Below are 27,523 nucleotides of genomic sequence, written 5' to 3'. Positions count from 1 at the left end.
TTGAAAGGCAAGAGTAATTTGCATTATTATAAAAAAAAAACTACCAGTATGTAGCCTATTATGTGTTAATAGTAATAAATACAACAAAACAAAACAAATAATCTAATATCTATTTTCAAAATCAAAATATTAATATTCAACCATATTTCATAACAATGTGTTTAACAAGATCATAAATATATAACAATAGAATCTTCCCCAATATGTATCAAATATAACATTGCTAACAGCTCATAAATCTAATGCCTAGGACTTGCTAGTACTTGATGTTTATATTTTTTACAAAACACAACATAAATAAATACAAATGCCGCCAATTTTTTAATAAAATGCTTTGCAGTGCACAGCTTGATAAGACCATAGATATCAAACCGTCAATAGTTGGGGTTAGTGTGGACACATCATTCAAAATTTACACAGCTTTTAATTTTGATTACAATTACGGTTACAGGGTTAAAAATTTGACCAGAACCGAAGTGGTCACATATGGCCCTTACTCCTTAGTAGTTCCAGTCAAAACCTGCAAAATCAATCCCAAACTGCCTTTCACTCAAGTTATTGTCCAGAAATCAGAAAAAAAAAATTGTTTCAGGACTCTTTTTGTTCCTAATTCCTACAAGATTCAGTTCTAAACCCCCAAATCAATCATATTCATCCTTTGGTGATATGACACCTTGTTAATCAATTTTACTAATAGTCAAATTAATGTCTGGACATCAGGAAAATGAATGTTTTTGGCCCCCAATTTCTGAGAAATTCAAGTCTTTATCCCCAAAATCAATCAAAATCTGACCATTGTGGAATAGAACTGTGAAGCAATATCATAAACATTCCTATGCTTTCACTGGAGTTACATAAATTCTATCAAATATTGTTTTAGGCCTTTTTTTGGCCCTTAATTCTAAAACAGTTGTGGCCATAAGCCTCATTTCCTTTTAGGGTTTGGAACCATCTTGTAAAATTTTATAAAGATCAACTAACAAACACTCAAATTATCACAAGAAAAACTAAGTGTATGATGATGCAAATGACAAAAGCGCCATACCGAATTACGACTGCATTTTTTTTTGCGGCCGTATTAAAAAATCGTAGAAACAATTACTTCAAAATGGATAAATGATATAAATTCTCAAAATATAATCATCCAAATTGATACCAATAAAACTTGGGTTTCATTCTATTCATGTATAAAAAAAAAAGGCCTATGTTTGAGAAAAAAAAATTCAATATCATTATTCTAAAATGTATCAAAAGGTTATATGCTGTATGTAAGTTAAAGCAATAAACATGTACATTTGTATTTATCATGTAACCACTAAACAAAAAAGCATAATATTTCTTTTTTCTTCGACTGTATCCAAGAACACACTGAAAAAAAAAGTTCTACAATGAAAATACTGAAAACATGCGTAGAAGCTGTAGTATTGTAAAACTGGCTCATTTTTCAACTTTTCTCTAAAAATAAAAAAGAAACAAAAACAATATGTTCTTCTCTTTGTTTTGGAAAGATACAATAATGAGTTATAGAAAACAAAATTTAGACAAACATTATAATAAATATTCAAGTAAAAACTTTGTAGCTCTTTGACCCTATGATTCATCATTATAATAAATCAAACATAGTTTATGAGTTGTTCCAACAGAACAATAAACTCATTGAGCCATCAATATTCTAATAGCAATTTTACATCAATCATACAATGTTTATGAATTGATGAATGTTATCATGACAATAAACAAATGAAAGCATACCTAAAAATAGAAGATGGAATGAATAAATTTAATTTCAAATAAAGATTGTAATCATATATAATCTAATAAAGGTTCAAAATTTAATATATTGGATAAAAATGAAAGAAAAAGTGATACAAATCTCTACTTCATACAATACAAAGCAAAAAACAAACACTGAGATTCAATTACCAGTACAAGAAATAAAATGAGTATCATTTCCAATGACTTAAAAATATGGAAAACAATTGGTCCTACCATACCTACGATTAGGTCACACAAACAGAAAATATTATTTTCAGGCAACGTAAACAAGTTTTGTAAACATTTATTTAAAGGACATATATTCTAATAACTTGTTAAAGAAAAATTACTGAATATATCATTTTAAAGCAGAAAATAATAACGCTCAGTTTTATAGAGTAATCAAGGGAACCCAGGTTATAGTGGTAATCAAAAGAATGTAATCCAGGGACAAAGACCAGATATGGAAAACAGACATACACAACACAACAAAGGACATAAAGTAACTAAAATCATACATACAAAATAACAAAAGCAAATGAGCAACTCAGACTCCACTAAAAACTGGGAGCATGGAACAGGTGCATCTGTAGGGTAAGCTTCCTCTGCTTTTCTAGAAACACCCGCCGAGTTGCTCATAAAAAGTCAAGTACGGGGTAGGAACCGTAGACGAAAGATGACAGGAAAACTATGACACATTGAACAAATCAGTTTTTGTGGCGCAGATGGATACACGGTAACGATTCGCTTCAATTGGTCAAGTAGTGTCAAAGGAGATGATTTTTGAAAAAAATAACATTAAAATTGGCAAAAGGGCCATAACTCCAACATGGCTTAGGTCTCACTAACCACTTCCGGGTCAAATGGCCACCCCCCTATGTAGTACCAAAAACACACTGAACCTAGACATATGCATTGTAAGTGCATTATTTGTGTGTATTATGATTAAAAGTAGTCAAAATAAAGCTGAGAATGTGTACTTTAAAATCATATATGTAATTAACTACAAAAGTGTATGAATATTGTTTACATGTGTGAGTAATTTGCCTCCATGCTGTCAGTTAGCAGAACAGGTAAAAATGTGGATTTTCAGTATTATTTATTCAAGTAAATTTTGTGAAGAATTTCTACTATGATCGTACCATTAGCATAATGATTTTGGAAGCCTTATTTTCCAAGCTTCGCAACGGTATGCAGCTTTAAGATGTCATTTGTCCTGGGAATTCACAGTGAGACTTTGAAAATTACTTTTTTAACATGTAAAGTAATGGAAACGTTAGAAGTGGTTAGTGAGACCTGAACAGATTAAAACCAAAATTTGACCAGAGATAGATCTCATCGTGCTAAATACTTTTATCCATGTCAGAATTTAGCTAAACCTAACGGTTAAGGAGATATATGTGAAAAACTACTGTCTGACCCCTATGTTCTATTTTTAGTAATGAAGGCCATGTTTTTCGACGAATCAAAAATCCCCACATTATACAAAGTTTGGTTCCAATTTGTCGAATAGGTTCAGAGGAGAAGTTTACGACGATGGACACCAAGTGATGGCAATAGCTCACATGGCCTTTGGCTAGGTGAGCTAAAAAAGCATCATTTTTCCCATTTCAAGGGCAGTAACTCTTACAAGTTGTCTGACAACTTCTATAACTGAACATTTTTGCAGTCCTAATAATATGGATCATTTCAGCTATTGAAAGAACAGTTTGGGAGAAATATGTGAAAAACTACTGTCTTACCCCCTATGTTCTATTTTTAGTAACAGTGTCCATGTTTTTCAACATATCAAAAATCCCCACATCAAGTCCATGCAGGATACCCTCAGGAACATTCTTACGAAGTTTGGTTTCAATTAGTCAAGTGGTGTCAGAGGAGAAGATTTTTTTAAATAAATAACATTAAAAAGAGCAAAAAACATTGAAAAAAGGGCAATTTCCCCAACATGCTTGATGGATTAAAACCAAAATCTTAACCCAATGGTTTTGGAGATATCTGTGAAAAACAACTGCCTGACTCCTTTGTTCTATTTTGGTAATGGCGGTCATGTTTTTTGACTAATCAAAAATCCCCACATCACACATCAGTTCTATTCAGAAAACTCCAAGGAACATGTGTACCAAGATTGATTTCAATTGGTCGAGTAGTGTCAGAGGAGAAGATTTTTGAAAGAAATTACATGGAAAATAGCAAAAAATGTTGAAAAAGGGTAATAACTCCAACATGGTTTAATTGATTACAACGCAAATTTGACTGCAAATAGACCTCATCATGCTGAACACTTTAACCCAGTCAAAATTTAGCTTAACCTAACGATTTTGGAGATATATGCAACTACTCTTTGACCCCTATGTTCTATTTTTAGTTATGGCGGCCATGTTTTTCGACGGATCAAAAATCCCCACAACAGTTCTATGAAGGATGCCCCAAAGAACATTCATACCAAGTTTAGTTCCAATTATTCCATTATTGTCAGAGAAGAAGAGTTTTGAAAAATTGTTAACGACGACAGATGATGATGGATGCCAAATGATGGCTAAAAATTAGTCAAAAAAAAAAGAAAGTCAGAGCAAGAACACTTCAATAATTAACAAATATCACCCAAACAAAACCAAGAAAAAGATTTAAATACCTACTTATCTTGTCTGCAACATCTTTTCACCAATATTAGTCATATCCCAAAACAAAGATACATAGAATGTTAAAAAACAAAAGAAAAAAAACAAGCAGATATTTTATATGGATAAAAAGTACAATTTCAGCTTTGTATCAGATTGATTAAACTCGTGATGCTGAATTATTTTGAGGCTTAGTTGGTGGTTGAGATTGTGATTTTTTTTTCTGATTTGCATAGATTCTCAAAAACAAAGCTATAAATACAACTAGAATTCCTACCATACCTATCACTGAAACAGGATGGCCATATATAACACATGATAACAAAATAGCAAATGCCTGTCGTAAAGTCATAATGATAGTAAATGTTACTGCTCCAAACTGAGATATTGTATAAAATATAAACAACTGTCCACAAGCAGAACAGAGACTCAAAACAATAGCATGAACAACGAACAAATGGTTTCTAGCCATAAATGCAAATGAGTCAAAAAAGCCTCCTTGTTCTAACAGAGAAACTCCTGTCAAAAGGCAAGAAAACATGTTGACACCAGTCATCATCTGTATTGAGGAGACTTTGTATCGCTTGAACAATTCTCCCTGCCAGTTTGATGTGAAGCTGTCAAACCCCATGTATCCAGCCAGAAGTATGATTCCTGATACAGTAGTAACACTACCTTTGTGTCTTGTCACATCACCACTATTTAGGAGAAACAAGGCGACTCCTACTGATATCATACCAGCAGTGACATACTCATGGTATGCATATGTTCTCTTTGATACTACTTTTCCCATTAACATTACAGGTATGACTTTTGATGCTTTGGCTAGAACTTGTGTAGGGAAGCTGACAAACTTCAAGGCCTCATACTGACACCAGCTACTCATAATGTTAGAGAGTGAACTGAATGAATAGTTATAAAGTGGTGTTGTATGATGTGGCTGTCTCTGGAAGAACATCACACTCATCCCAATCATGAATGCCAAGATTCTATTAATAAACACAAGAAATTGTGAATTTTTAAAGAATTCACCATCACCATATTCAAAAGTCATAATTCTTTCTTGTAGAACACCCCATGTAAGATAAGATCCTTGTAATCCTACCAGACAGAAGACAAGAGTTGCACCCCTTTTCAAATTGTTCTGAGAATCCAGAATTCCCGCTGATCCACCTTCCTCTAACTGTTCCAGACTTGCTTTCTCTTCATTCCCAAACACACAATGTTTAACCAGTTGCTGAAAACATGATGGTCCTGCAATGAGAAACATAGTGTAAGACAAGCAACATTAGGTTTAAGATAAACTTACTGGCTAGAACACACAACCATCAAATCTTAATTTACTGTTATTCTGTGATTGTATGAGATACATGAAGTTCCAGAGGGTCTAAAACTCTAAATCACTTACCATATTAAATCTGAATGGCTAAACAAAAGTAACAAACTTCAGGTTTACATTTGTTTGGCATTAAAAAGATTTTTGTTTAACAAGTGTCTGAAAATTGAGTCTCCATAGTGCTGTATTGATTGCATGTAAAAGCCATTGCTCCTGATACTTTGAAAATTTGAATCTCTTGTTGTAGTCTCAATCTAAAGAAAACATTTAAATAAATCCTTGACAAATCTGTATACCATCAGTGAAGAAGCTAGAGAGATATTGGGAAAAAAATGCTTCTTAAATGGGAGAAGATACTACAGAACAGAACCTATCATGGAATGTTTGTCAAAGTCTATGTTGTGGTTTATGAGAAAAAATCTGAAAAGAAAATGTAAATGACAGATAAAAGATGAGCAGTACACTGATGGCTGTAGGTCAGAGACCTTTAGCACCAGTAAACAAATAAATTTTACAAGATTCATTGTCCTCAAGTACTAGCAAGCTCCCATGATGCAAAGCAAGATTTATTGCCCCTTAGTACTAGCAAGCTCCCATGCTGCAATGCAAGATTTGTTGTCCTTTAGTACTAGTCTTTGCGAGTATCTTGCAAATTTTGCGCATGCACAACAAAAAAAACCCCCAAAAATCTCAATCAAAAAGGTCCATTCTGTTCAGGATATGCAGCAAATGATCTCCACAATAATTGATATCAGGAATATGTGTTTAATGTTAATACATGTAATATGATCAGAAATTGGGACATCTGGAGTAATTGGAGAGGAGTAATATCGAAAACTTATAATTTTACTTTATTTTGTTGAAATTTTTAAAACTTATCCTTTGCACATATCATTTTGCACAATATTATATCTGCTTACGGGCCAAAAAATAAATTAAAATAATCGAAGAAAAAGAAATATGATCCTTTTTTGTTTAGTGGTTATATGATAGGTACAAATGTACATGTTTATTGCTTTAACTTACACAGAGCATATAACCTAGTGATACATTTTAGAATAATGATATTGAATTGTTGGATTTTTTTTTCTCAGTAATATACATGTTGTTGGATCCTTAAATATTAGAGACAAACTGATGCCATAGATACTGCTTTTATAAATAATTCAGAAAATTTTTCATCAAAATACATGTATGAGTTTAAAAAAGGTTTGAACAACAAAACAGTTTGCCAGAAGTTGTCATGATAAAAGGCTTTTGTTGTATTAATACCAAATGAGTTCTGCACATAGCCTCTATTTTTTTCTACATACAAATACATCATGAAATACATATTCATCTAGTTTAACTTTCCTCTTCAGTTTCAAATCAAATCATGCATGAAACTGCAATCAAAATTTGTTTAGAATAAAGACCAACTTTCAGCGGGTGAATATGAATGCTCTAATTAATTTGAATTTAAGTTTAATTTTGATATCAACTGAACAAACATACCCACTTTATTCTATAATAATGACTTCCAGTTACTATTATATAGCTCCTATGCCTTTTCATTAAAATGGACCTATGATTATTTAACAGATTTCACCATCATTACAAGTATGTTGTAAGGTGCATGAGATATTTAGCAGTTAGAGACAGAAAGTTTAATGTTTGTTCAATAGTTTTAAAAGCAAAGAAAGAATAAGCATGGTAAGTATGTTCTATTAATTAATCACTGCATGTATAATTAATTACATTAATATATGTGTAAGTCACTATTATGATTTATCAATCAAGTAAAGGTTATATTCTCCATGCCTCAGTTGAGGTGAATATAATATCTTTTAGGGTTATTCATGATAGCAACTTGCCTCAAATTAATTAGTTTTATTACATGAATCAAAGTGCTTGTGTGACTCTATTTTTGTATTCTAATTTTAGGTTAAAACCATACAGTATTGAATTCAGCATGACCAATTTTGATCTATTTTAGCATAACAGTGCCAAGTGTAAAGAATGAACTGTACTTAAGCTAATTTGAACCACTGGCATGATTTAACATGACCTGAAAGAAGCTTAAGACCAATCAGAAAAAATCTTCATGTAATAATAATAATAAGTATCAGAGAGAAAAAAACACAGTCTACTCATGGTTACAGAGAAACTAGCGGGTTTTGCTTTGCAACACATTTACAGCATGGAGTTCATATTTCTTATATGTGTTGCTGTGGGGTTTCACTTACCTCCCAGAAATTGATGGTTCATACCATTCACTCCCTCACCCTCTGCCAATACAATTCATTTCCAAATAAATATAATTTATTTTATTAAAGGCTACTCATCATAGGAACACTTGACTTAAAAGGGACAAACATGATCATATAGAGTTGATTTACATGCATATAAAAAGACACACTTTCATATCTTTCAATTTCTGAAGTTTTGTGTACTTGTGGTATTTCATAAGTTATAAATGAAAATTCATATCCTGTGAGATTCCATCAAATGTACCCAAAAAATGATTTTACTAGTATAAAAAGACTTTATACAATCATCATTTACTTTACATTTTATCATTTGTAGGGATATCTACTACTATAAAAAATAAGTTGCAATTTTCAATAAAATTAATAATATAACAAAGAAGGGAAGGCAATAGTAGACATATGGTTATACAGCACAAAAAGAAATTTGAAATTCCCATGCTACAGATGTGAAAGCACTGAACAATTTTTAGCTTTTTTTTTTCTCAATTTTCAAAGTTGCTTGTATCAGTGAACTATACATTTAAAATAAAAATCAGACCATCAATTCTATACAAATCTTAAAAAAAAACCTGTCAAAACCAGACAATTTAATTATATTATTATTTTAATTTGGAATTATTTTGGAATTTAGAAAATGACAAAAAATACCAGTAATAGGTACTGACCCTTACTAAGGGAGTTAGTCTTGACGGCATGGCTAAGGGGTAAGGTTAGTTGGATAACAAAAGGTAAGGAAAACTTACTAACCCCCTTAGTCGTGACGGCATGAGTAACCCCCTTATAAGGGGTTGCTTCATACATTTTTTCCCCTATTTTTTTAAAATTGAAAACAATTCCAAATTGAAATACTACCTTGTTTTAGACAGGTTTCACTGTATACAACTTTACCCTCTTGATTGTTAGTTTGATGTTTTTGTCTAATATATGAAATGGCCCAGTTGTATACCACAGGTGAAATGATACAATTAGTTTGGTCAAAATAATTTTCACCTTAACCTTATTGCACCAGAAAATATCTTAAATTCAAAACTATATCATTATGTCCCATATATACAAAGAAAAAAGTCTATAAAAATACTGCTATATGTCACCTGACCTGGCAGACAAAGTTAATGAAGTATAACTGGAGTTAAACTGGAAAGAGTAAAATACTCGAATTTAATGGATAAATGATACATGGTTTAGAATTAGACAATATAATGTAAGTTGGAGAGAAGTTGTGTCCTCATAACTCCAACAAAATTGGCAAAAAAATAAATGGCAGTATAGTATGTACATCAACAATTCATAACAATACATGAAAAAAATATCAAAAGAATACACCAAGCAGTTTCAGTGGAGTTGCCTCCACAAGGTCTTGTATTATTAAATCACGCTAAAATAAGTCCCAACAAAAATCACTAAATCAAAATAAAGATAAGACAGATGTCTGCCATTACTACACAAAATGTATGTCTCTCTGTAGCTCTGTGATGGGGGACAAAAAAAATATAAATTACAAAAAACTCAAAATAAGCATTTTAAAATTCCTATGCAATGAAAAGGGGGAGATAACTCAATAAATGTAAGGTCTCACTAACCACTTCTGGGTCAAATGGCCACCCCTCTATGTAGTACCAAAAACACAGTGAACCTAGACCTACAAATGCATGCATTGTAAGTGCATTGTTTGTGTGTATTCTGATTAAAAGTAGTCAAAATAAAGAATGTGTACTTTAAAATCATACATGTCATTTAGTACAAAAGTGTATGAATATTGTTTACATGTGTGAGTAATTTGCCTCCATGCTGTAAGTTAGCAGAAAAGGTACAAATGTTAACTTTCAGTATTTTTTATTTAGGTAAATTTTGCTAAGAATTTCTATGGACATCGTACCATTAAAGTAATGATTTTGAAAGCCTTATTTTCCAAGCTTAGCAAGGGTATGCAACTTTAAGGTGTCATTTGTCCTGGGAATTCACAGTGAAACATTGAAAATTACTTGTTTAACATGCAGAGTAATGGAAACATGAGAAGTGGTTAGTGAGACCTAATGTTTTTGTCCCATTTTATCAAATTCATGCAAAGCATGATACTTTGATTAAATTATTTGTTCCTAATCACTATCTCAAATATTCTGTTGCCCATGCCATGATATGTAACACATTTAAAGTATAATAGATCTATCTTAATTCTTGAGTCAATTTTAATTACAGAAAAATCACATTTCTGGCACCTTCTATAAAAAAATAGAAGCTCTAGACAGCCCGAATCTCTCACCTGGTCAAAAATAGTCTTTTTAGATTCCAAATTGGACCCTACTATACTACTGTCATATTTATGACAATAGAGAGCATCTTAGTTTTCAAATTATAAAATAAATCTCTCATAGTCATTTTTTGGCTCTTAAAGGGCAATAACTATAACATTGGTCAACAGATCTTAATGAAAATTTGGCATAGGTCCATCTCACCATGCTGATCAAAGTTCTAGCTAAACTCAATGGTTTTTCTGGTAATTTCCAAACATCTTCAATTTGACCCCTTTGGTCTATTTGTAGAAACAGTGATAATGTTTTTTGCAAGATCAAAATCCTCACACAAAGTTTATTAAGGATATCCTAATAAACACTCAGGCCAAACTAGGTTACAAATTTACAATTCATAAGTATTTTCAGAGAAAACATTGAAAATTGGAAATGAAAAATTTGAAAAAAAAACCATTTCAGGACCTACAACTCAAACATCGTACAACCGATCCATCTGATAATTTTGGCATTGGTCCATCTCCTCATGCTTTAGAATTTTATTCCCAGCCAAATTTTAGCTTAGCCCAACTGTTTTCGAGTTATTTGCAAAATTCTGCAATTTGACCCCTATGGTATATTTTAAGTAATGATGGCCATGTTTTTCACCAGACCATAAATCCCCACAAAGGGATTGTTAAAGATACCCTAAGGAACATTTATGCTTAGTTTGGTTACAATCTGTACTGTAGAAAAAGTTAGCAGAAGATGACGACAAAGATGACGGAACAAAGTGACGGCAATAGCTCATACGGCACAGCTTACAGTTAATTGAAAAAGATCAGCTCCAATTTCAATACAAACTTGTAGGTTAGTGAGTAATTTAAATAACTACCTAGGTAGATATTCAAACTGAAAAAATAGTGTCCAAAAGATCACACCAGTGTTCTGTGGTAGTTAAGTAGGACACATTGGTATAATGTAGGGCAGATTTCTACCTAAAGAGTTATTTCAATTACTCACTAGCCTACAAATTTGTATTGTAATTGGAACTGGTCTATTTCAACTAGCTGAAAAAGGAAAAAAAATTGTATTTTTTTATTCGCAAACTATTTATCAGCAGTTTTTACATTATTAAAAAATCTATTCACCAAAAAATGTAGAATATTAATGACATCATTTTCATAAAAAACTGGAATTTTAAAACTTCATTACCTTGAAAAATGGACAGATGGTATACTATATATGGATTTGATTACTAAATGTATGTTCTCTGATTAAAGATATGAGGACTATGATTAAGTTTTAAATGACCCTACAATTAATGTTTAAATGTCTACCAACTCTACATTTTAATTATCAGATAACAAAGCTTAATTATAATTTTATAGCAAATTTTATTTATATTTTAGCCATTAGTACAGATTTATTTCCTCTTTTTAATGTTAATTGGAATGCTCATTCTGAGGTTTCCACAAGTTAGATTTTGTTAAGACTTTTTTCTGTGTTTTTGGGTGGCATAATGCTATACATTTTGTACATACAAACTTAGAAATCTTCTGTTGCAGTTAGTTTAGGGTTAAAGTCAAATTTTGCTAGATAGATTGGATTAAACCCATGTCAACAGAGTCAAAACAATAAAAATAAATCCAAATTTCAATGAGAATATTACCAGTTTTTTTTTTAATACCAGTACATTTTGATTTTTGTGTATATGTGTATTCTCAATTGGAGTTATCATCATTGTATGCAGTGTAAATAAAAAAAAATCATGAACTGTAATCAGGTATTAACTAACCAGCAGTTTCATTGTATCTGATGCTCCTAAGATATCTTATCAAAATGTAACCAGGTACAAATATTGTGGCATAGCCTAGTAGATTTAACATCAGACGCACAACCCAGAAATCCATCCAGTATCGTCCATCTCCCTCAGCTGATTCCACTCCCAAAACACAAGGCAAGATTAAGTTGATGATTACTAATGCTACAAACCACATGATGGCAACAGAGGCTGCCCTAAAAAAAAAAGAATAAAATAATTTACGTTTTAAGGCACAATCATTTAAAAAAATGGATAACATCTTAACAGCATTAACTCACAAAAAACATGTGGTTGTCTTTGAGCAAAAAAATCTTTAATAATAAAATTATGATTCAGAAGGAGTGAAGACATCAATATGTACAAATAACTGGCATACAGACAAAAGAACTTTCTATTTCATCCTCTGTGTGTTTTGGGTATTTTGTAGAAAACCTGAGATTACCGGTATGTACATTCGTGTATTCTCTCAATGTTAATGAACTATCTAATCAATCTGTTGATTCATTCTTGATGTTTGTGGAGTGTCATTTTCATACCGTGAACTTTCTATCATGTATCCAATTAGCTCCCATCACCTCAAACAATCAAAGTGCTATTAGCACTCAGGTTTTTTGATTCTTGTGAAAATTGTAGCTTGAACAAAAATTAAAAGATTACATGATGTTAAATAAAACTATAACAATACATTTATATTTCCCATATTATTTAGAACTGTTTTTTCCAATATGTATAAATTGAATATCAATAAATACTACTGATTTCAGAGTTAAAAACTGTATATTTAAGGTTATAAAAGATGTATTGGATGATATAAAAGGAATTACATCATAAATATATTTTTTTGTGGTGTTCTGAAACATAAGGAAAGTTACAGGCATGAACTGGGACATAAGGTATTTTGATCCTAAAGGATAAAAAATCCTATAAAATGGTCAATTTGGATGAGATTGATATAACTGCAGAAGTCAAACTCTTCTCATTTTGGGAATAATAATATGGAACTACATTGATGCATTGTACATGTCTAAAGGATGAAAGTGCACAAGATAAGAATTTAATGTTTAAATGTCTACCAACAGTACCTAATAGAAGAAATGAAATTATCTCTCTTTTGTAAATTCAAAACTGTTCCATTTTTTAAATTAAAACAATTTAATTCATCTTCATTTTTAACAAAATCAAAAAAGAAAATTTATTTTTGTTTACAAAATGAATAAACAAAGATAAATGGGTATTCGATCAGTGTACAAATGTATGTTGAATAAAGTAAAAAAAACCAATTACATCTTAGTGTCATGTTTCACGCTATCTCTTAGCCATGTACAGTAAAAATAAGTGATGGAAAACCTGGCCGGAGAGGCATTCAAAGTATGATAAATTAATATTTCTCTTCTGTTTAGTGATGATCTGTTGTGTTTTTTTAAAAATTCAGGATGAATATCTAAACTGGCCTTCTGGGAGCATCTAGCTGCCAATATTTTCAGGATCAGAATATCTCAAGTATATATATATATAAATAAAGTCTAAAAGAATCTGCCAACCAGCAAACTTAATGGGTATCGGATCGTCCAGTCATGACGATGCAGCACAAACAAAAATAATTATATAAGTCTAAAGGATTGTACAACGATACCGATAAAGATGTTAACACACTATAATAAAGTATATAATGGGCAAAATTTTCAGTCAACAAATGACCTTCTTCAGTGCCTTAAATAAACTGAGTGTGTATGAAAGTAAATGGTCTGTAAACACAACTCACTACCTAATCAGGTGAATACCTGTGACGTTTAACATTTTTTTACCGACAGTAACAAAGATCTTGAACATTGTGCTATAGACACACGTTGGATGTTGACCTTGAATACTGAACTATAAAAACAAAAATATTTACAAACACTGTTATAACTATACAAGTTTATATATATACAACGTCTCAGAATGTGACGACTCTATTCACTACACTGCTCCATCGGATCAAATTGATACAGGGAAGATAACATAAACTTATAAAAGGGTCTGAAAAATTCCCAACGATGTTAGAACTGTCAAATTTGCGAAGCAAATTTTTGTCATTACCTCCGCGGGACTTGAACTCATACCGCTGTGACATCTATGGCAACACCGCCTGCACTAAGTCCAGCGCCCTAAACCACTCGGCCAGCTAAGCTATATAAAAATATAGCTTTTACTGGCCGGGTGATTCCTCCTCGTAGGATTAATCTAGGGCTGTAACTTAGTACACGATGTATGGTAGTACGGGACAGTTCCTACATAATAATACCTAGATGAACTGTCCCGACTTACTGCAGGCGGTATTGCCATAGATGTCACAGTGGTACGAGTTCGAGTCCCACGGAGGGAATGACAAAACCTCATGTTCTCATACAAGCAAAATAACAATGGTAATGAATATTCATAGATATAGGGGTCATGCTAATGTACAACACCTATATAGCTTTGTAATGAGCCTCAATGTCCAAATCAGAAACTGGGTAATGTTCAATGATAACCAATCATTTCATGTAAACTTGCCGTTCTCATACAAGCAAGAAACACATGTAGAACACACATGTATGATATTTAAGAGGTATTTTTATCTCATATGAAGCTGAAAACTATGAAGCCATAGTGGTAAACACAGCAACGATCTGTAGCATTACATGGAGTATAAATATATAATTATGCAAATCATATGTGAATATAAAGTACTGAAATTACGAGAGCATGAAGTCACTCACAATATTAGCAACTTAAAAATGATCATTCTTTAACAAAAACTAAAGATGATGATCATGATTAAATATATGACACTTTTTATGGTGCAAAATAATCAAATGCTTCACAAGGCACAGCTTTATACAACTGCAGATGTTGAGTGGAAAATCGTGAACAGATCACTTCATTCAAACTTAATCTAGCTTTAAGTCTGATTGTGATTAGACATTTGACATAAGATAAGAATTTGATGAGAATCTAAAATACTCCTTTTTGGCCCCTAATTTCTAAATGGTTTCAATCACAATCACTCAAATTAATTCCTTACTTCCTTTGAGGTTGGGTATGGTACTTTGTGGTACAATTTCAATGAGCTCCATTCCCTTTATCTCAAGAGGTATCATCAAGAAATCAGAAAAAAATGCTTGTTTGTGGCCCCTTAAACTATTAAATGTGAACATGTGTGACCATGACTGGAAAACGGACCAGATGAGATTTTTGTGAATTTTGAGATAAGTCCATTTTTGTAATGTATATATATTTAATAAGATTTCCTGAAAATATCTTATTCCAACTCCATGTAGTTTCTGTGATATTAGCCATTTTGTTATGATGACTTATACACTTATACAATAAATTCATGAAAATGGCTTTTATTATCTTTGTAAGTTTGACATTTTGTTTTGTGAACTATGCTGTAGTTCAGGATGTTTTCTTCCTGTGTTCTTTGTAATTAGGTCTCCAATTAGTACATCTGTTATTTTAATACTTGTAAGCATATATACATCCATGGTAACTTGAATCCTAAAGTGTATCCTTAATTCAGGATTGTATGTTGTCAACATGCTGAAGTAGTTTGAACTTAATATCATATTATTCTATCACTAAAATGTAGCTTATTAAGCAGCAATTTCAATAATTGCATTAAATAAATAACACATTTAATTCTTCTTTACATTCAATAATCAATAAATTACAAAGAACTGTAAATTTGGTTAAGTACATTCTTAATCAAGAAGTGCCTTTTTACATATTTTAACTGCTGACTGTTCTCCTGAGTCAAGTCTACTTCTTTTTTTGGCACAATAGGCTTAGGGCAAACTTGATCTTTGAATATACAAATTCACATATGTTTTCATAAAGGCACCACTGCCTAGCTGTATCCAGTCCTGCAGCTAATAGTATTGCAGGCATTGTATTGGACTGTGGAAGAACTTGTTTGTTTCAAAGCAAATTTAATGTTACATTTTCAGATGATGCTTTCACTTTAAATTTTACTTGTCCACTATTGGCAGAATCAAACATAAAGTGATAATATTTTATGATGTTTTTCAATAGTTTGAAAAATTTTTGAAGATAAGATTTCCAGTCATAAAATACAACTGGTTTGGTTGGATCATCTATCAGCCTTCGAATGTTGTGTCCATTTTTGCTTGATTTTTAACAGTGTCCTAGGTTCAATGGTTAACAAGGTTCATAGGTATTCTTGAAAACATTTTTTGTAAGGAATCGAAGTTTGTGGGTATGCCAAAATACACACACTTTTGCTATTACCAGGAGAAGCAAGCCAACTATCCATAGACAGGTAATTAAAATCTTACAACAGCTTTCAAAATGACAACAGACTTTCAATACATATAAATGAAATTAGATATGGATCTATTATATTTCATTTGGCATTGCTTACATCTGCCACACATTGATTTTATACAATGAATAAACAATAATGCAATACTTTATATAAAAATGAAATTAGCATATGACCTTAAGAAAAATCTGAATCCAAGAAAAATGAATCATGTGGTTCAGTATATTTAACCTTATCACATCTCTGAATTTGGATAGTAACAGAATATTTGACAAAACTTAGATTTTTGACAAAAGTGAATGTTATCTGACATAGGCCTTGAAAATAAAAAAACAATATTCATCAATTATACTAAGATCATACACAGTGATAAAACTATAAATAACTTCTAAAAAAATTGTGGAAAATAAATACATATTCATGCGAACAGCCTTTCCATGCTAAACAATTTTATCTCTTTAGACGAGAGCAAAGGTTAAAAAACGCTCTTAGCTTTTTAAGTTTAATGTACCCACCAATTAAAAGGAAAAAGGAGTTATATAAATAATAGAGTATACAGTGAATTAAAGAAAAAGACCTGTTTTAAAAAGGACAGTTACTTTCATGTAGTCAACTCAGTTTGTTTGCCTCCCGAAAATGTTCCAGACAATCCATTCCATTGGTAAAGCTTTGTTTGTGTTCTACAAAACGTTCACCCAAGCTCAGATAGGTGTCGCCCATGTTAACCATTTTACAGCATTTGCAAACCACAGCGTTGATGTCGTTTTCTGAGTAACTGGTTGGCTACACAGCACCAATGTGTTAAAATTGAGTTCAGTATCAATTATATTTCCTAATGCATTTCTGATGCCATTTCAAAATGCAAAACCAATGAGGAAGATTATCTCCCCTTTCAAGAATAAAAAAAATAATTAATCTTTCTTCATGAACACTAGTATACAATGATGCCATACCTTTTAATATAAAACAACCTTAGTGAGCGTGCTCAAATACCCCAAACGTCCCCATGTTGGATACTAAAGTAAATTTTTTCGTAAGAGAAATTCATGTAGAAGGACCCCAATAAAAAATGAATAAGAGTGTTTTTCGGCTTTAGACCTTTATCTTCTAACTTCTGTTACTCAGAATAGTAGTTTAAAACTGCAGACTGTGATTTCTTTGAGTTTTATTTAATTCAAAATAAATATCATTGTACACAAAACATAAACTTGACCTATCACTTATCATGGTGAATTAATATACCAAAAATCATGTCATAATCTGCAAGCGTTAAGAAAAAAAAGTTAGAAAAACTGTTATTTCTGTGAATTTAGCTAAGTTCAAGGCCAGTAATTTTCGTAAAAATCATTGGATCAGAACCAACTACAGCCTTGTCCTGTAACTTATTATGGTGAATTTAAATACTAAAAGTCATGTCAATATCTGCAAGTGTTTTGAAAAAAGTCCAGAAAACTGTTATATCTGTGAATTTTGCTAAGTTCAAGGCCCGTAATTTTGGTAAAAATCATCAGAGTGGAACAAAATGTACACTTGACCTGTAACTTATCATGTTGAATTTATATACCAAAAATGATGTCAATATCTGCAAGTGTTAAGAAAGAAAGTCCGGAAAACTCTTTTTTCTTTGAATTTTGCTAATTTCAAGGCCCGTAATATGGGTAAAAATCATCAGAGCGGAACAAAACTAAAACTGGACATATAAATTATCGTGGTGAACTTATATATAAAAAATTATGTCAATATCTGCAAGCATTTATAAAAAAAGTCCAGAAAAACTGTTATTTCTGTGAATTTTGTAAAGTTCAAGGCCTGTAATTTTCGTAAAAATCATTGGATCAGAACCAACTACAGCCTTGTCCTGTAACTTATTATGGTGAATTTAAATACTAAAAGTCATGTCAATATCTGCAAGTGTTTTGAAAAAAGTCCAGAAAACTGTTATATCTGTGAATTTTGCTAAGTTCAAGGCCCGTAATTTTGGTAAAAATCATCAGAGTGGAACAAAATGTACACTTGACCTGTAACTTATCATGTTGAATTTATATACCAAAAATGATGTCAATATCTGCAAGTGTTAAGAAAGAAAGTCCGGAAAACTCTTTTTTCTTTGAATTTTGCTAATTTCAAGGCCCGTAATATGGGTAAAAATCATCAGAGCGGAACAAAACTAAAACTGGACATATAAATTATCGTGGTGAACTTATATATAAAAAATTATGTCAATATCTGCAAGCATTTATAAAAAAGTCCAGAAAAACTGTTATTTCTGTGAATTTTGTAAAGTTCAAGGCCTGTAATTTTAATAAAAATCATTGAAGTGGAACGAAAGTTAAGCTTGACTTGTAACTTATCATGGTGAACTCATATACCAAAAATCATGACAATATCTGCAAGCCTTTAGAAAAAAAGTCCACAAAACTGAAGATGGACTGACAGACTGATGGACAGGTCAAAAACATACCCTTTGTTGTGTGGGGTATAACAATATAACATCAAAATCATTATCCTTGAGTGGTTTAGAGAGAATTGCTATTTAAGTTTTTTTTCTTTAATCTATAATTACATGATTTTTTAAGTAAAGAGTACATCCAAAATCACTAACACTAAAAATGCATGAAATTCACCCCTTAAATCAACTTTTAGTTGCACAATAAAACTTCCCATACTTACACCAACATAGTAATTATATTATATTATATCATTTGTTCTGAATATAAAATTTAACTATATCTTTCTTATTAGTTTTACACAAATATTTTTAATTTCTCACCAGTTTTATCAAACCCAGATATTCACAACCTTCATCCACCGAAAAACTCCAGATCTACTGACATAAAGACATAAACCAGAAGTTTGTCACATAAAAGTATGGATATAACATTACTGAAAAGATGACTTATGTCAATAAATCTATATTTTCACAAAGTTTTAATCTACAAGAGCTGTTTCCCATCAATAAAACAAAATATATTCATTGAATTAGGAAGAAGTAATACCTAATATAAACAGTACACAGAAATCATGTTTAAATGCCTACTTAACTGCATGTAATATTGTTTAACATGATTCTGTCATCAAATTTCAAACTTACTCAGTTTAGGATAGCATATATCATTACTCATATACAACTAAAATATTTTTTTTTTCAAATCACGCATAATACCTATTTAAGATACATATGGTAGAGATCTCTGGTTTTCAAACATTTTTGTGGAGATGTACAATCTTTTATACCCCAATACAAAGAAGAAATAATCCCAAGAAAATATGCTGAAACAGTCTCAATTTGTTTGAGTCTTAAGCAGAACTAACTTTAACTAACCTTCTCTCCTTTAGAAGATTAAATTTAAGTTCCATAATAAAAGAAAAAAGTTTTTGTTTTTTTCTGCAAAAACAGAATAATGTTCATTATTGAATGGATTTTTTCATAGCTACATATGTGCATGTATAAAAGTATAGCATTTTCTTGTGGTTGTAAAGAGTAATCACATTACACAAAAAGATCCTGTTCAAATAATCAGCTTGATACTAATAAGGTAATTTCACTTCCCTATCTATGTTTGATTGAGGATTTGTGTAATTTTTTGAAGTAGTATGCCATAATACAATTATAAAAAAATCTGTGAATATGAATAGAGCTTCTTAACATTTATATTAGTTTAAGAAAATTTCAGTGCATGTAGTTGAAAATAGAAGTTGAATTGCCAGACATTATTTGATGAAAATCTTTATAAAGTTCATAAGTAAAATCTACTATCAGGTTAACAACAACAGAATAAGATACAGTTTCTCAATCACAGTCAACACAGTATCAAGAACAAGAGAATTGTACAATGCAGTTCTACAGTCAATACAGTATCAAGAACAAGAGAATTGTACAATGCAGTTCTACAGTCAACACAGTATCAAGAACAAGAGAATTGTACAATGCAGTTCTACAGTCAACACAGTGTCAAGAACAAGAGAATTGTACAATGCAGTTGAATCTGTTCTACAATCAACACAGTATCAAGAACAAGAGAATCGTACAATGCAGTTCTACAGTCAACACAGTATCAAGAACAAGAGAATCGTACAATACAGTTCTACAGCAAATTATAAATAATTTTGGTAAACTGCTAAAATAATCTGTTTTCACATCACTACATGTAGCTTGATAAAACAATAATCTCTAAAACACACTATACATATCCCAGACAAAGTGATATTAATAACAAAACAAGGATAATTATTATTATTCCATGACCAAACAAAATACATGAAAGTGCACAATGTCATGACATTTGGTGGAAGTGTTTTTCAGTTGAAGTCCACGATCGCAAAATTGGCCCACATTTGTATGAGTGAAGTCCCGTCACTCAAAATTACAAAATCCAAAATATAAAAAAATCAAATGGGAACATACAATAATAGGAAGTTAACTATTCAACAGAGTTTCCAGAAAATTGCTTGAAGCATTTTCAGGTTATTGCATATATATGGGAAATCCCCCTTTTATGAATTACATGTAGTACAGCTCTGCATTAAAGGACACAAAAAAATATTTTTTATAATTTTTGGTTTATTTGATATATTATACCTACAATATATTATCATAACACCCCTTTTAGTCATTCATGTTGTTTAATTGAAGATAAAGTGATTCAAAATTGATGATGACCCAAGCCATACAAATTTTAATTAGCCATGTGGCCATGTGACTGTGTTACATCATTGGTTCTCAGATCATAGATCAAGTGGTTGAAATGCATGGGGCTTCTGCATTTGTTACATGATTTCTACCACTGAGAGTAAAAATGTTGAAAGTTTTGGTTTGCCAGCGAATATATATACTTGCAGTTGTATCAATTTAAACCACTTCCAGAAGAAAATGATAATCAATGTCGTAAATATTAAACTTTTACATGTATGAAGACTAGACCATCTACAGTGAAATGGCACCACTTCTGCCTGAAGATTACATAGAAATATTTCATTATGTTCTGTCATGTAAGATTGAAATTCTTTCCTAAAATGTAAATTAAATTCATACATGTATTCAGAGATTTAAACCATTCCAATCATGAACTTCAATGAAAACATTGATTTCACCCCTTTTTATGGAAATCGGGAATGTTACTCCTGACAAGTGTACCAGTACCAGGGAGTGTAAAAAGTCCCTGCAAGCACAGAGGATAATAAGAACATGTTTGTTTTTAATGGTTTTTGACAATTTTATTTGATAACCCATTAGGGTTTCATGCTGAAGCTTCCTCATGTTCTAAATCTTTTTTGCAAAAATTTTTTTAACTCACCTATAAAAAAATATTGTCCATAACAAAAAAGCTCCCTTAAATTCACCTAGGGTCACCTATTAAATACTGTGTATTGTGTCAAATTCTCCATAATTTTTTTTTATTTCACAATCCATAGGGCAAAAGAAATTCAATTATATTTCAATTATTGTACAAGTCATACACCTGCATCGACACCTTTGTCACGGGTTGCCGAACCACGTAAAGATAAAAGAAGCGCCCACACTGTCTCTTTGTTATAATTAAGTCTACTGGGCTTGTTTATTAATATAACCCAGCGTCAAAGAAATAATGATACACAGAGTGTCACTATTTCAGTTGTACCCTCCTGTTAAAGTCCAAAAAATAGTGTGCAAAGTAGTTGTGTATTCACCACGCTAGGATGTATGACTAACAAAAATGAAAAGAACTTTAGTCTTCTTACTTTCTAAACATGATTATTGCACTCATGCACAGATCAGTAGACCACTCTGCATCATATATACAAGCTATTTTCAAAGATATACAAATTTTTTTGGGCATGTGTATACATTTTTAATGTACCAAAATGGAGATGGAGAACCAATGACATACAGCTCACTGCATACTCTGATATTGGTATGCCAGGTAGGAATCCTTTGAAATTGATTCTGTTAATTGTAATATACACCTCACTAATTGATAAATAAATTCTTGTGTCTCAGGTAAAATTGACCTGTTCATCAGGACAGGTGAGAGTAGAAAATGTAATCTGTAAGGTAAAACTGACTTTTAATTAGTGCTTGAAAACTCATAAATGTGTGTATAAAAATTAATATATTTTGTTATTGACATGAAATGAGCAATTACACTGCTGAATAGATGAATATTTGAAATATCTGTACATCCATTTTCTATTTCTACATTAAAAGGACTTTTTAAATAATAAATTTATTCCAAAGTTACAAGAATACATAAAATACAAAGTTTCTGGTGTTCTATCCTAACATGCCAACAGAGGAAAAATAGAATTGATTATTAAAATAAAAATCAGACTAAAATTTAATTTTAAAAGAGAAGTTAAATATTTCTTTTTTTATTAGGATTACATGTAGGTGTGTCAGTAAAAATCATTTGTTGTGAAAAAGCCACAGAAAATATTACAGTTTATAGATGTACTATGAATTTGGAGCTTTTATGGAAAATATCAACTATAAAAGATAAAAAATTGTATTTTACCATGTATTTCATACCATTTAATTCTGAAATTAAATAATTTTTTATTTTATTTGCATACATGTTTGAAAATTGAAAAAATTTCATTTTTATCAACAAAAAAAAATAAATACATGGAATGAAATATGATAACAAAAGAGTTTTTTTTTTCATTGGCAAAGAAGTTATCTATTTTATTTCACTTATTACATGTATTGAAAAAGAGTGAGGCCACATCTACCAGAAGATGACAATATTCAGAATACGAATTCAGCATAGGAATTTGCTTTACAACTAATAAATGATCAATACACATTACAATGAAAATAACTTAGAAAATATGGCTAAAATTGACATGTGAATTAAACCATACCACTAGATGTACTATGCTCTAGAGGATTATATATGATTACAAGCATTGTAACACAATACTATTTTTCCTGTGACTTTTTTCGGTTTACCTAAAAATCAAATGTCCATGGAAATATTAAGAGCACATGGAAAGTTATTACATATGATCAGTAGTGTAGTGATATGTTACGTATTCCCTGAATGCCAACAACAATATTTCAATAGATGTTTATATTATAACAATAGGTGTTTACATAACAATCAAAATGCCTTTATAAGTATTTAACTGTTGAGATTAATTAGTGAAGTTGATAAATGGAACATTTAATAACATTTTTATATGGAAATAACAAAAATATGAAAGAATATAATAAAATTGAATTACTAAAAATTTGTAAAAATGTATAATAAAACTTTAGCATTTTTTAGAAAAATTATTTTATGAAATGTATAAATTATATACAAAAATATTAAAGAAATTCAGAAATTTTACATCAAAAAACATTATTTGAAACTCTGAACTTTATAGTAATGATTTATTTCATTCTTTTTATCATTCTAACGTTTTAACTAATTAATATGAATATATTAATTTTCTACTTTTTATTCGTCATGTGATATTAAATTATGGTAATAAGAATATAGTCCTTAAACTACTTACAGCAAAAACGGGTCTTATACTATGTGAAGCAATTACAAATTTTTTATTAGACTGAACAAAAAAATCTCAAATTTAGTAACTATTTTAGTACTAGTATTCCTATATAAAGTGGAATGATAGATTGAAATATCTTCAAGTTATTGGACTACAAAAAAAAATTCAGAAGTCTTTCGTGCCATACATGTACATGTCTGATTTTGTGAAGAAATGCTTAAGTAGGAACAACAAAAAAAAAGATTTTAACTGGAATACTGAAATAAGTCACCAGAAATTTACCGAACTGTTAATTGGTATGAATGTTTTAAAAAGCATGCACCTTTGTTGTGATAACCACTGACACCTATTCCATGAATGCCAACAAAATTTTACAGGTAAATTGTCAGTAGATCATAGGATGTTGGCATTCGAGGAATAAACCACTTTGTAATATAGCAAATCATTGTTACTCAGTACTATTTAATATTTTTTGAGGGAAAAAAGAGATGCAAAATAGTCTACTATGGAAAACTTTTAAAAATATAAATAATAAATGATAAATTGTTTATCATAATGTCACATTTCAGATTTATAACAAATAAACAAAACCATATCAACTTTCTAAATCACATATCATTGTGAAAGTTTGATTTTAATTGAAATCAAATTGTAATAAAATGTAGCAACTTATATCTAATTTATGTTTTGTAGAGGTGTTTTATCATAAATGGTATATTCAATGTTAAATGTACCTTTAAAAAATGAAAATCCATTTTGGTAGCTTTTAATATGGTAATCTTTTTGTGCAGTTATATGTGAAGATTTCCACTGTAATAAATCAATTTTAACTGTAATGTTTGTTGTTGTTCCTTTAATTTGTAAACAAATATCCCTGTCTCAGTAATTAAATAAATCTTACTACATCACTACATAAATTCTGATATTAAATCATAAAGCAGAAAAATGTGTGTTCATACAACTGAAAAAAAAAAAACAAAATATAGTTTCCTAATAATGATTTTTAAAATAATTAAACTGCAAACTACATGTAGTTTTTCAAAACATTTCAAAATGATTAATAATAAATATACAAATTGTCACACACATGTAATAATACAATTCAGTTTTATTTCAAAATGCCAAAACGTATCAAAGACAAAAACATTTCTACATATACCTGTGTAATGTTTAATTAAAACACTGGTAAATACAATAATTCATCTACAAATTTCCTGACAACTAACTAGTTTTGAAATTTAAGTGAAACAAACTTAATTTATTTCAAACCCTAAATTATAAAAAAACTTATTTTTAATTTATTCTACTTATAAACTAATTCTAAAATGCTGAGATGGCCACCTGTGTTTGATAATTAACTTTACAGGTAAAACCACCAGTAGGTACATGTATCTGTTCAGTTAATTAGTCATTTCCTGTTGTATATTGGATAGATGTAATGCTGGGGCATTAGGGTCTTGTTAATTAAGGGCCAATAAGCAAAATAAATACCTGGCACTGGATGCCAGGTATTTATCAGACTATGCTGCGAGCTGTACTGTATCCGTCCATGTGAGACCTAACAGGGTAGTCAAGGACATTAAAACCCCCTTAGTTAGTTAGCTGTACTGTAGCACTTCCATACATGGTAACAGAGCGTGACTTCTGGTTTTCATTTATGCATATTACTAAGGTCATAGTGAAAACACAAATAAATCCTTCTAACTATTTAGCACTAACCTAATGAGAAAACCTTTGATACATTCGTATCTAAACATACTATAGTTTTATAAATATAAATGTTCCTTAAATGAAACTTTTTTGTGTCACATCTCCAGGTAGAAGCTTATACAGGGTGATTCATGCATATCTAAATACCTAATATTTTTTTATTGCAAATCTCCGAAACTGTATTAGGAAATATGAGTGCTAAAAAAAGAGAGTCACCTGAGATATTAGAACTTAAAATTGGTTATATTTTACTACAGAAAAAGTATTGGAAAATTTCCAACCAGAATTTTTACACAATAATCAGTCAATTAATATTTCAAAATACATAAGAAAACCCACATATTTTTTTAATGGAAATCCTTCAGTAGCCCTCACAGAAACTGCATTAAAAAATAAAAGTGCAAATGAAAGTTGCCAACTGGAGATATTTTAACACTTAGGTTTTGTTTATGTCCTACTACAGAAAAAGTACAGAAAAAAAAACTTCCAGCCAGAATTTTTAAACTAGAAGAATAACCAGTCAAAAAATATTTCACAATCCAAAGACATGATCATAAGAAGAGTCATTTTTAGGACCTAACAAATGTATTTATAAAGTTTCATTGATTATCTGAAGATATGATGAATCACCATGTGCCTGTTTTTTAGGCAGAACAATACTTAAGCACCTTAACTCAAAAATGAAAAATCAGAAATTCAAAAGATTGAAAGTGAGCCCTCATCAATCAATAGAAAAAATGCACCAAAGTGTCATGAAAATAGGTGCATCCACTATTGAATTATAGTCTCAAAGCTGTTCATTTCTCCCTTTTTATGAATTAAGTCCCAAACTCAAAACTGTAAAACTACAATTTTTCAAAAATTGATAGGGACATTTCATCTGTATACAATGTAAATAAACAATTCACCAAAGTTTCACTGAAATTGCTAAATGAGTTTTCAAGTTATATCCGAAAAGATAAAATACCCCCCCCCCCCCCCAAAAAAAAATATTTGTATGCATAAAGTCCCATTACTCAACAATGAAAAATTGGAATTTCATAAAAAAAAAAAAAAAAAAAAACGCTCTTATCAATAAAATGTAACAATCCAATCAAAGTTTCTCAAAATTTTTGTACACATTCTACATGGGTTTATAAAACACCAACATTTTTTTTGTATGTTTACCTCTTTTGGGCCTCTTTTTCTAAACCGCTAACACCACAAAATCCAAATTTAATAAGAACCTGCCTTTAATAGTTAGTAAAATCATATCAAAATTTCAGAACAATTAGTCAACCACAATTTAAGTTGTTGCACAGAAACAAAGTGTCCCCATATAATGACGATGACGACTGCCCCATTACATTATTTTTATCCTTTCCATGCCATATCAGTGGGTGTGGTGTCACAAAATAACCAAAATTATCCTACATGTATACACCAGGTATAGGAGTGTGCCAAAAGGAATGGCAGAATCTAATACAGGAGATAAAAAATAAAGATAAAACTGTAGTAAAGAGTGTCAATATGCTTCCCTATGAGATGGTGAAAAGAATATGCACTAAAATTCTTTTCCAGTATAATCAGTGTATGTTCGTGTATATTATTATCAACAGCCAAAAAACTAAAAAAATCTACAGAAGAAATGTGCCATATCAGCCATATGTTAACCTACTTAAGATAGATTGCAAAGGCTTTCTTTATAATCATTCATCGTATATTGCTAATAAATCTTATACTGGTGTTTGAAATATACTTTCATAAGAACAAGAATTACAAAAATTACCTTTTATGCGATGGTTTCATTTTTCTGAATAGTTACAGTACTTATTTTTTGAATAGTTTCTCTAGCACATGAACAGGTCGTTTATTGAAAAACATTTTGTTTATTTCTTGCTTAACACGTGAACCACATCATATAAATGTCAATTTACCTGTGATTATCCCCCGAAACAAGCTGTCTACTCTAGAACATTGATTGATGGATTTGACGGAGGCGACCGAGGACGACGAGGCAAATTTTAGTACACTTCCGGTACGAAAC

General features: G+C 30.7%; 1 protein-coding gene across 6 annotated transcripts; it reads right to left on the bottom strand.

Annotated features, from left to right (window-relative positions):
• Positions 1-96: 96 nt before the first annotated feature.
• LOC148624220 (adenosine 3'-phospho 5'-phosphosulfate transporter 1-like) lies at positions 97-27,504 on the bottom strand. Of its 6 annotated transcripts, XR_015919648.1 has the most exons (5): positions 27,266-27,391; positions 11,982-12,202; positions 7,935-7,976; positions 3,052-5,627; positions 97-2,588 (listed from the first exon to the last, which is right to left on the bottom strand). XR_015919648.1 is itself a non-coding variant. In XM_088566790.1 (4 exons), exons 2-4 carry the CDS (start codon positions 12,181-12,183, stop codon positions 4,534-4,536), a joined length of 1,338 nt encoding a protein of 445 aa, XP_088422916.1. In that variant the 5' UTR covers positions 12,184-12,202; positions 27,414-27,504; the 3' UTR covers positions 97-4,533. The 6 variants fall into 6 exon arrangements, 5 of the variants coding, with proteins under 5 accessions (XP_088422916.1, XP_088422915.1, XP_088422917.1 ...); XM_088566790.1 differs by lacking the exon at positions 27,266-27,391 and adding an exon at positions 27,414-27,504 and having other exon boundaries at positions 97-5,627; XM_088566789.1 differs by having other exon boundaries at positions 97-5,627.
• Between the last annotated feature and the right edge of the window lie 19 nt (positions 27,505-27,523).

The sequence above is a fragment of the Perna viridis genome, chromosome 2, assembly GCF_037379345.1.
Source record: "Perna viridis isolate PV_CMFRI_1.1 ecotype Kerala chromosome 2, ASM3737934v1, whole genome shotgun sequence".
Lineage (NCBI taxonomy): Eukaryota > Metazoa > Mollusca > Bivalvia > Mytilida > Mytilidae > Perna > Perna viridis.
This window is presented reverse-complemented; position numbering and strand designations above follow the sequence as displayed.

Bases quoted from the DNA above. Each gene is read 5' to 3' on its own strand.
- LOC148624220 (XM_088566789.1), bottom strand. From the start codon at position 27,285: ATGAAACCATCGCATAAAAG. The intron at 12,203-27,265 runs GTAATTTTTGTA...TTTTTTTTTTAG, and splicing joins ATGAAACCATCGCATAAAAG to GGCAGCCTCTGTTGCCATCA. The intron at 5,628-7,934 runs GTAAGTGAAACC...TTCTCATTGCAG, and splicing joins GAACCATCAATTTCTGGGAG to GACCATCATGTTTTCAGCAA.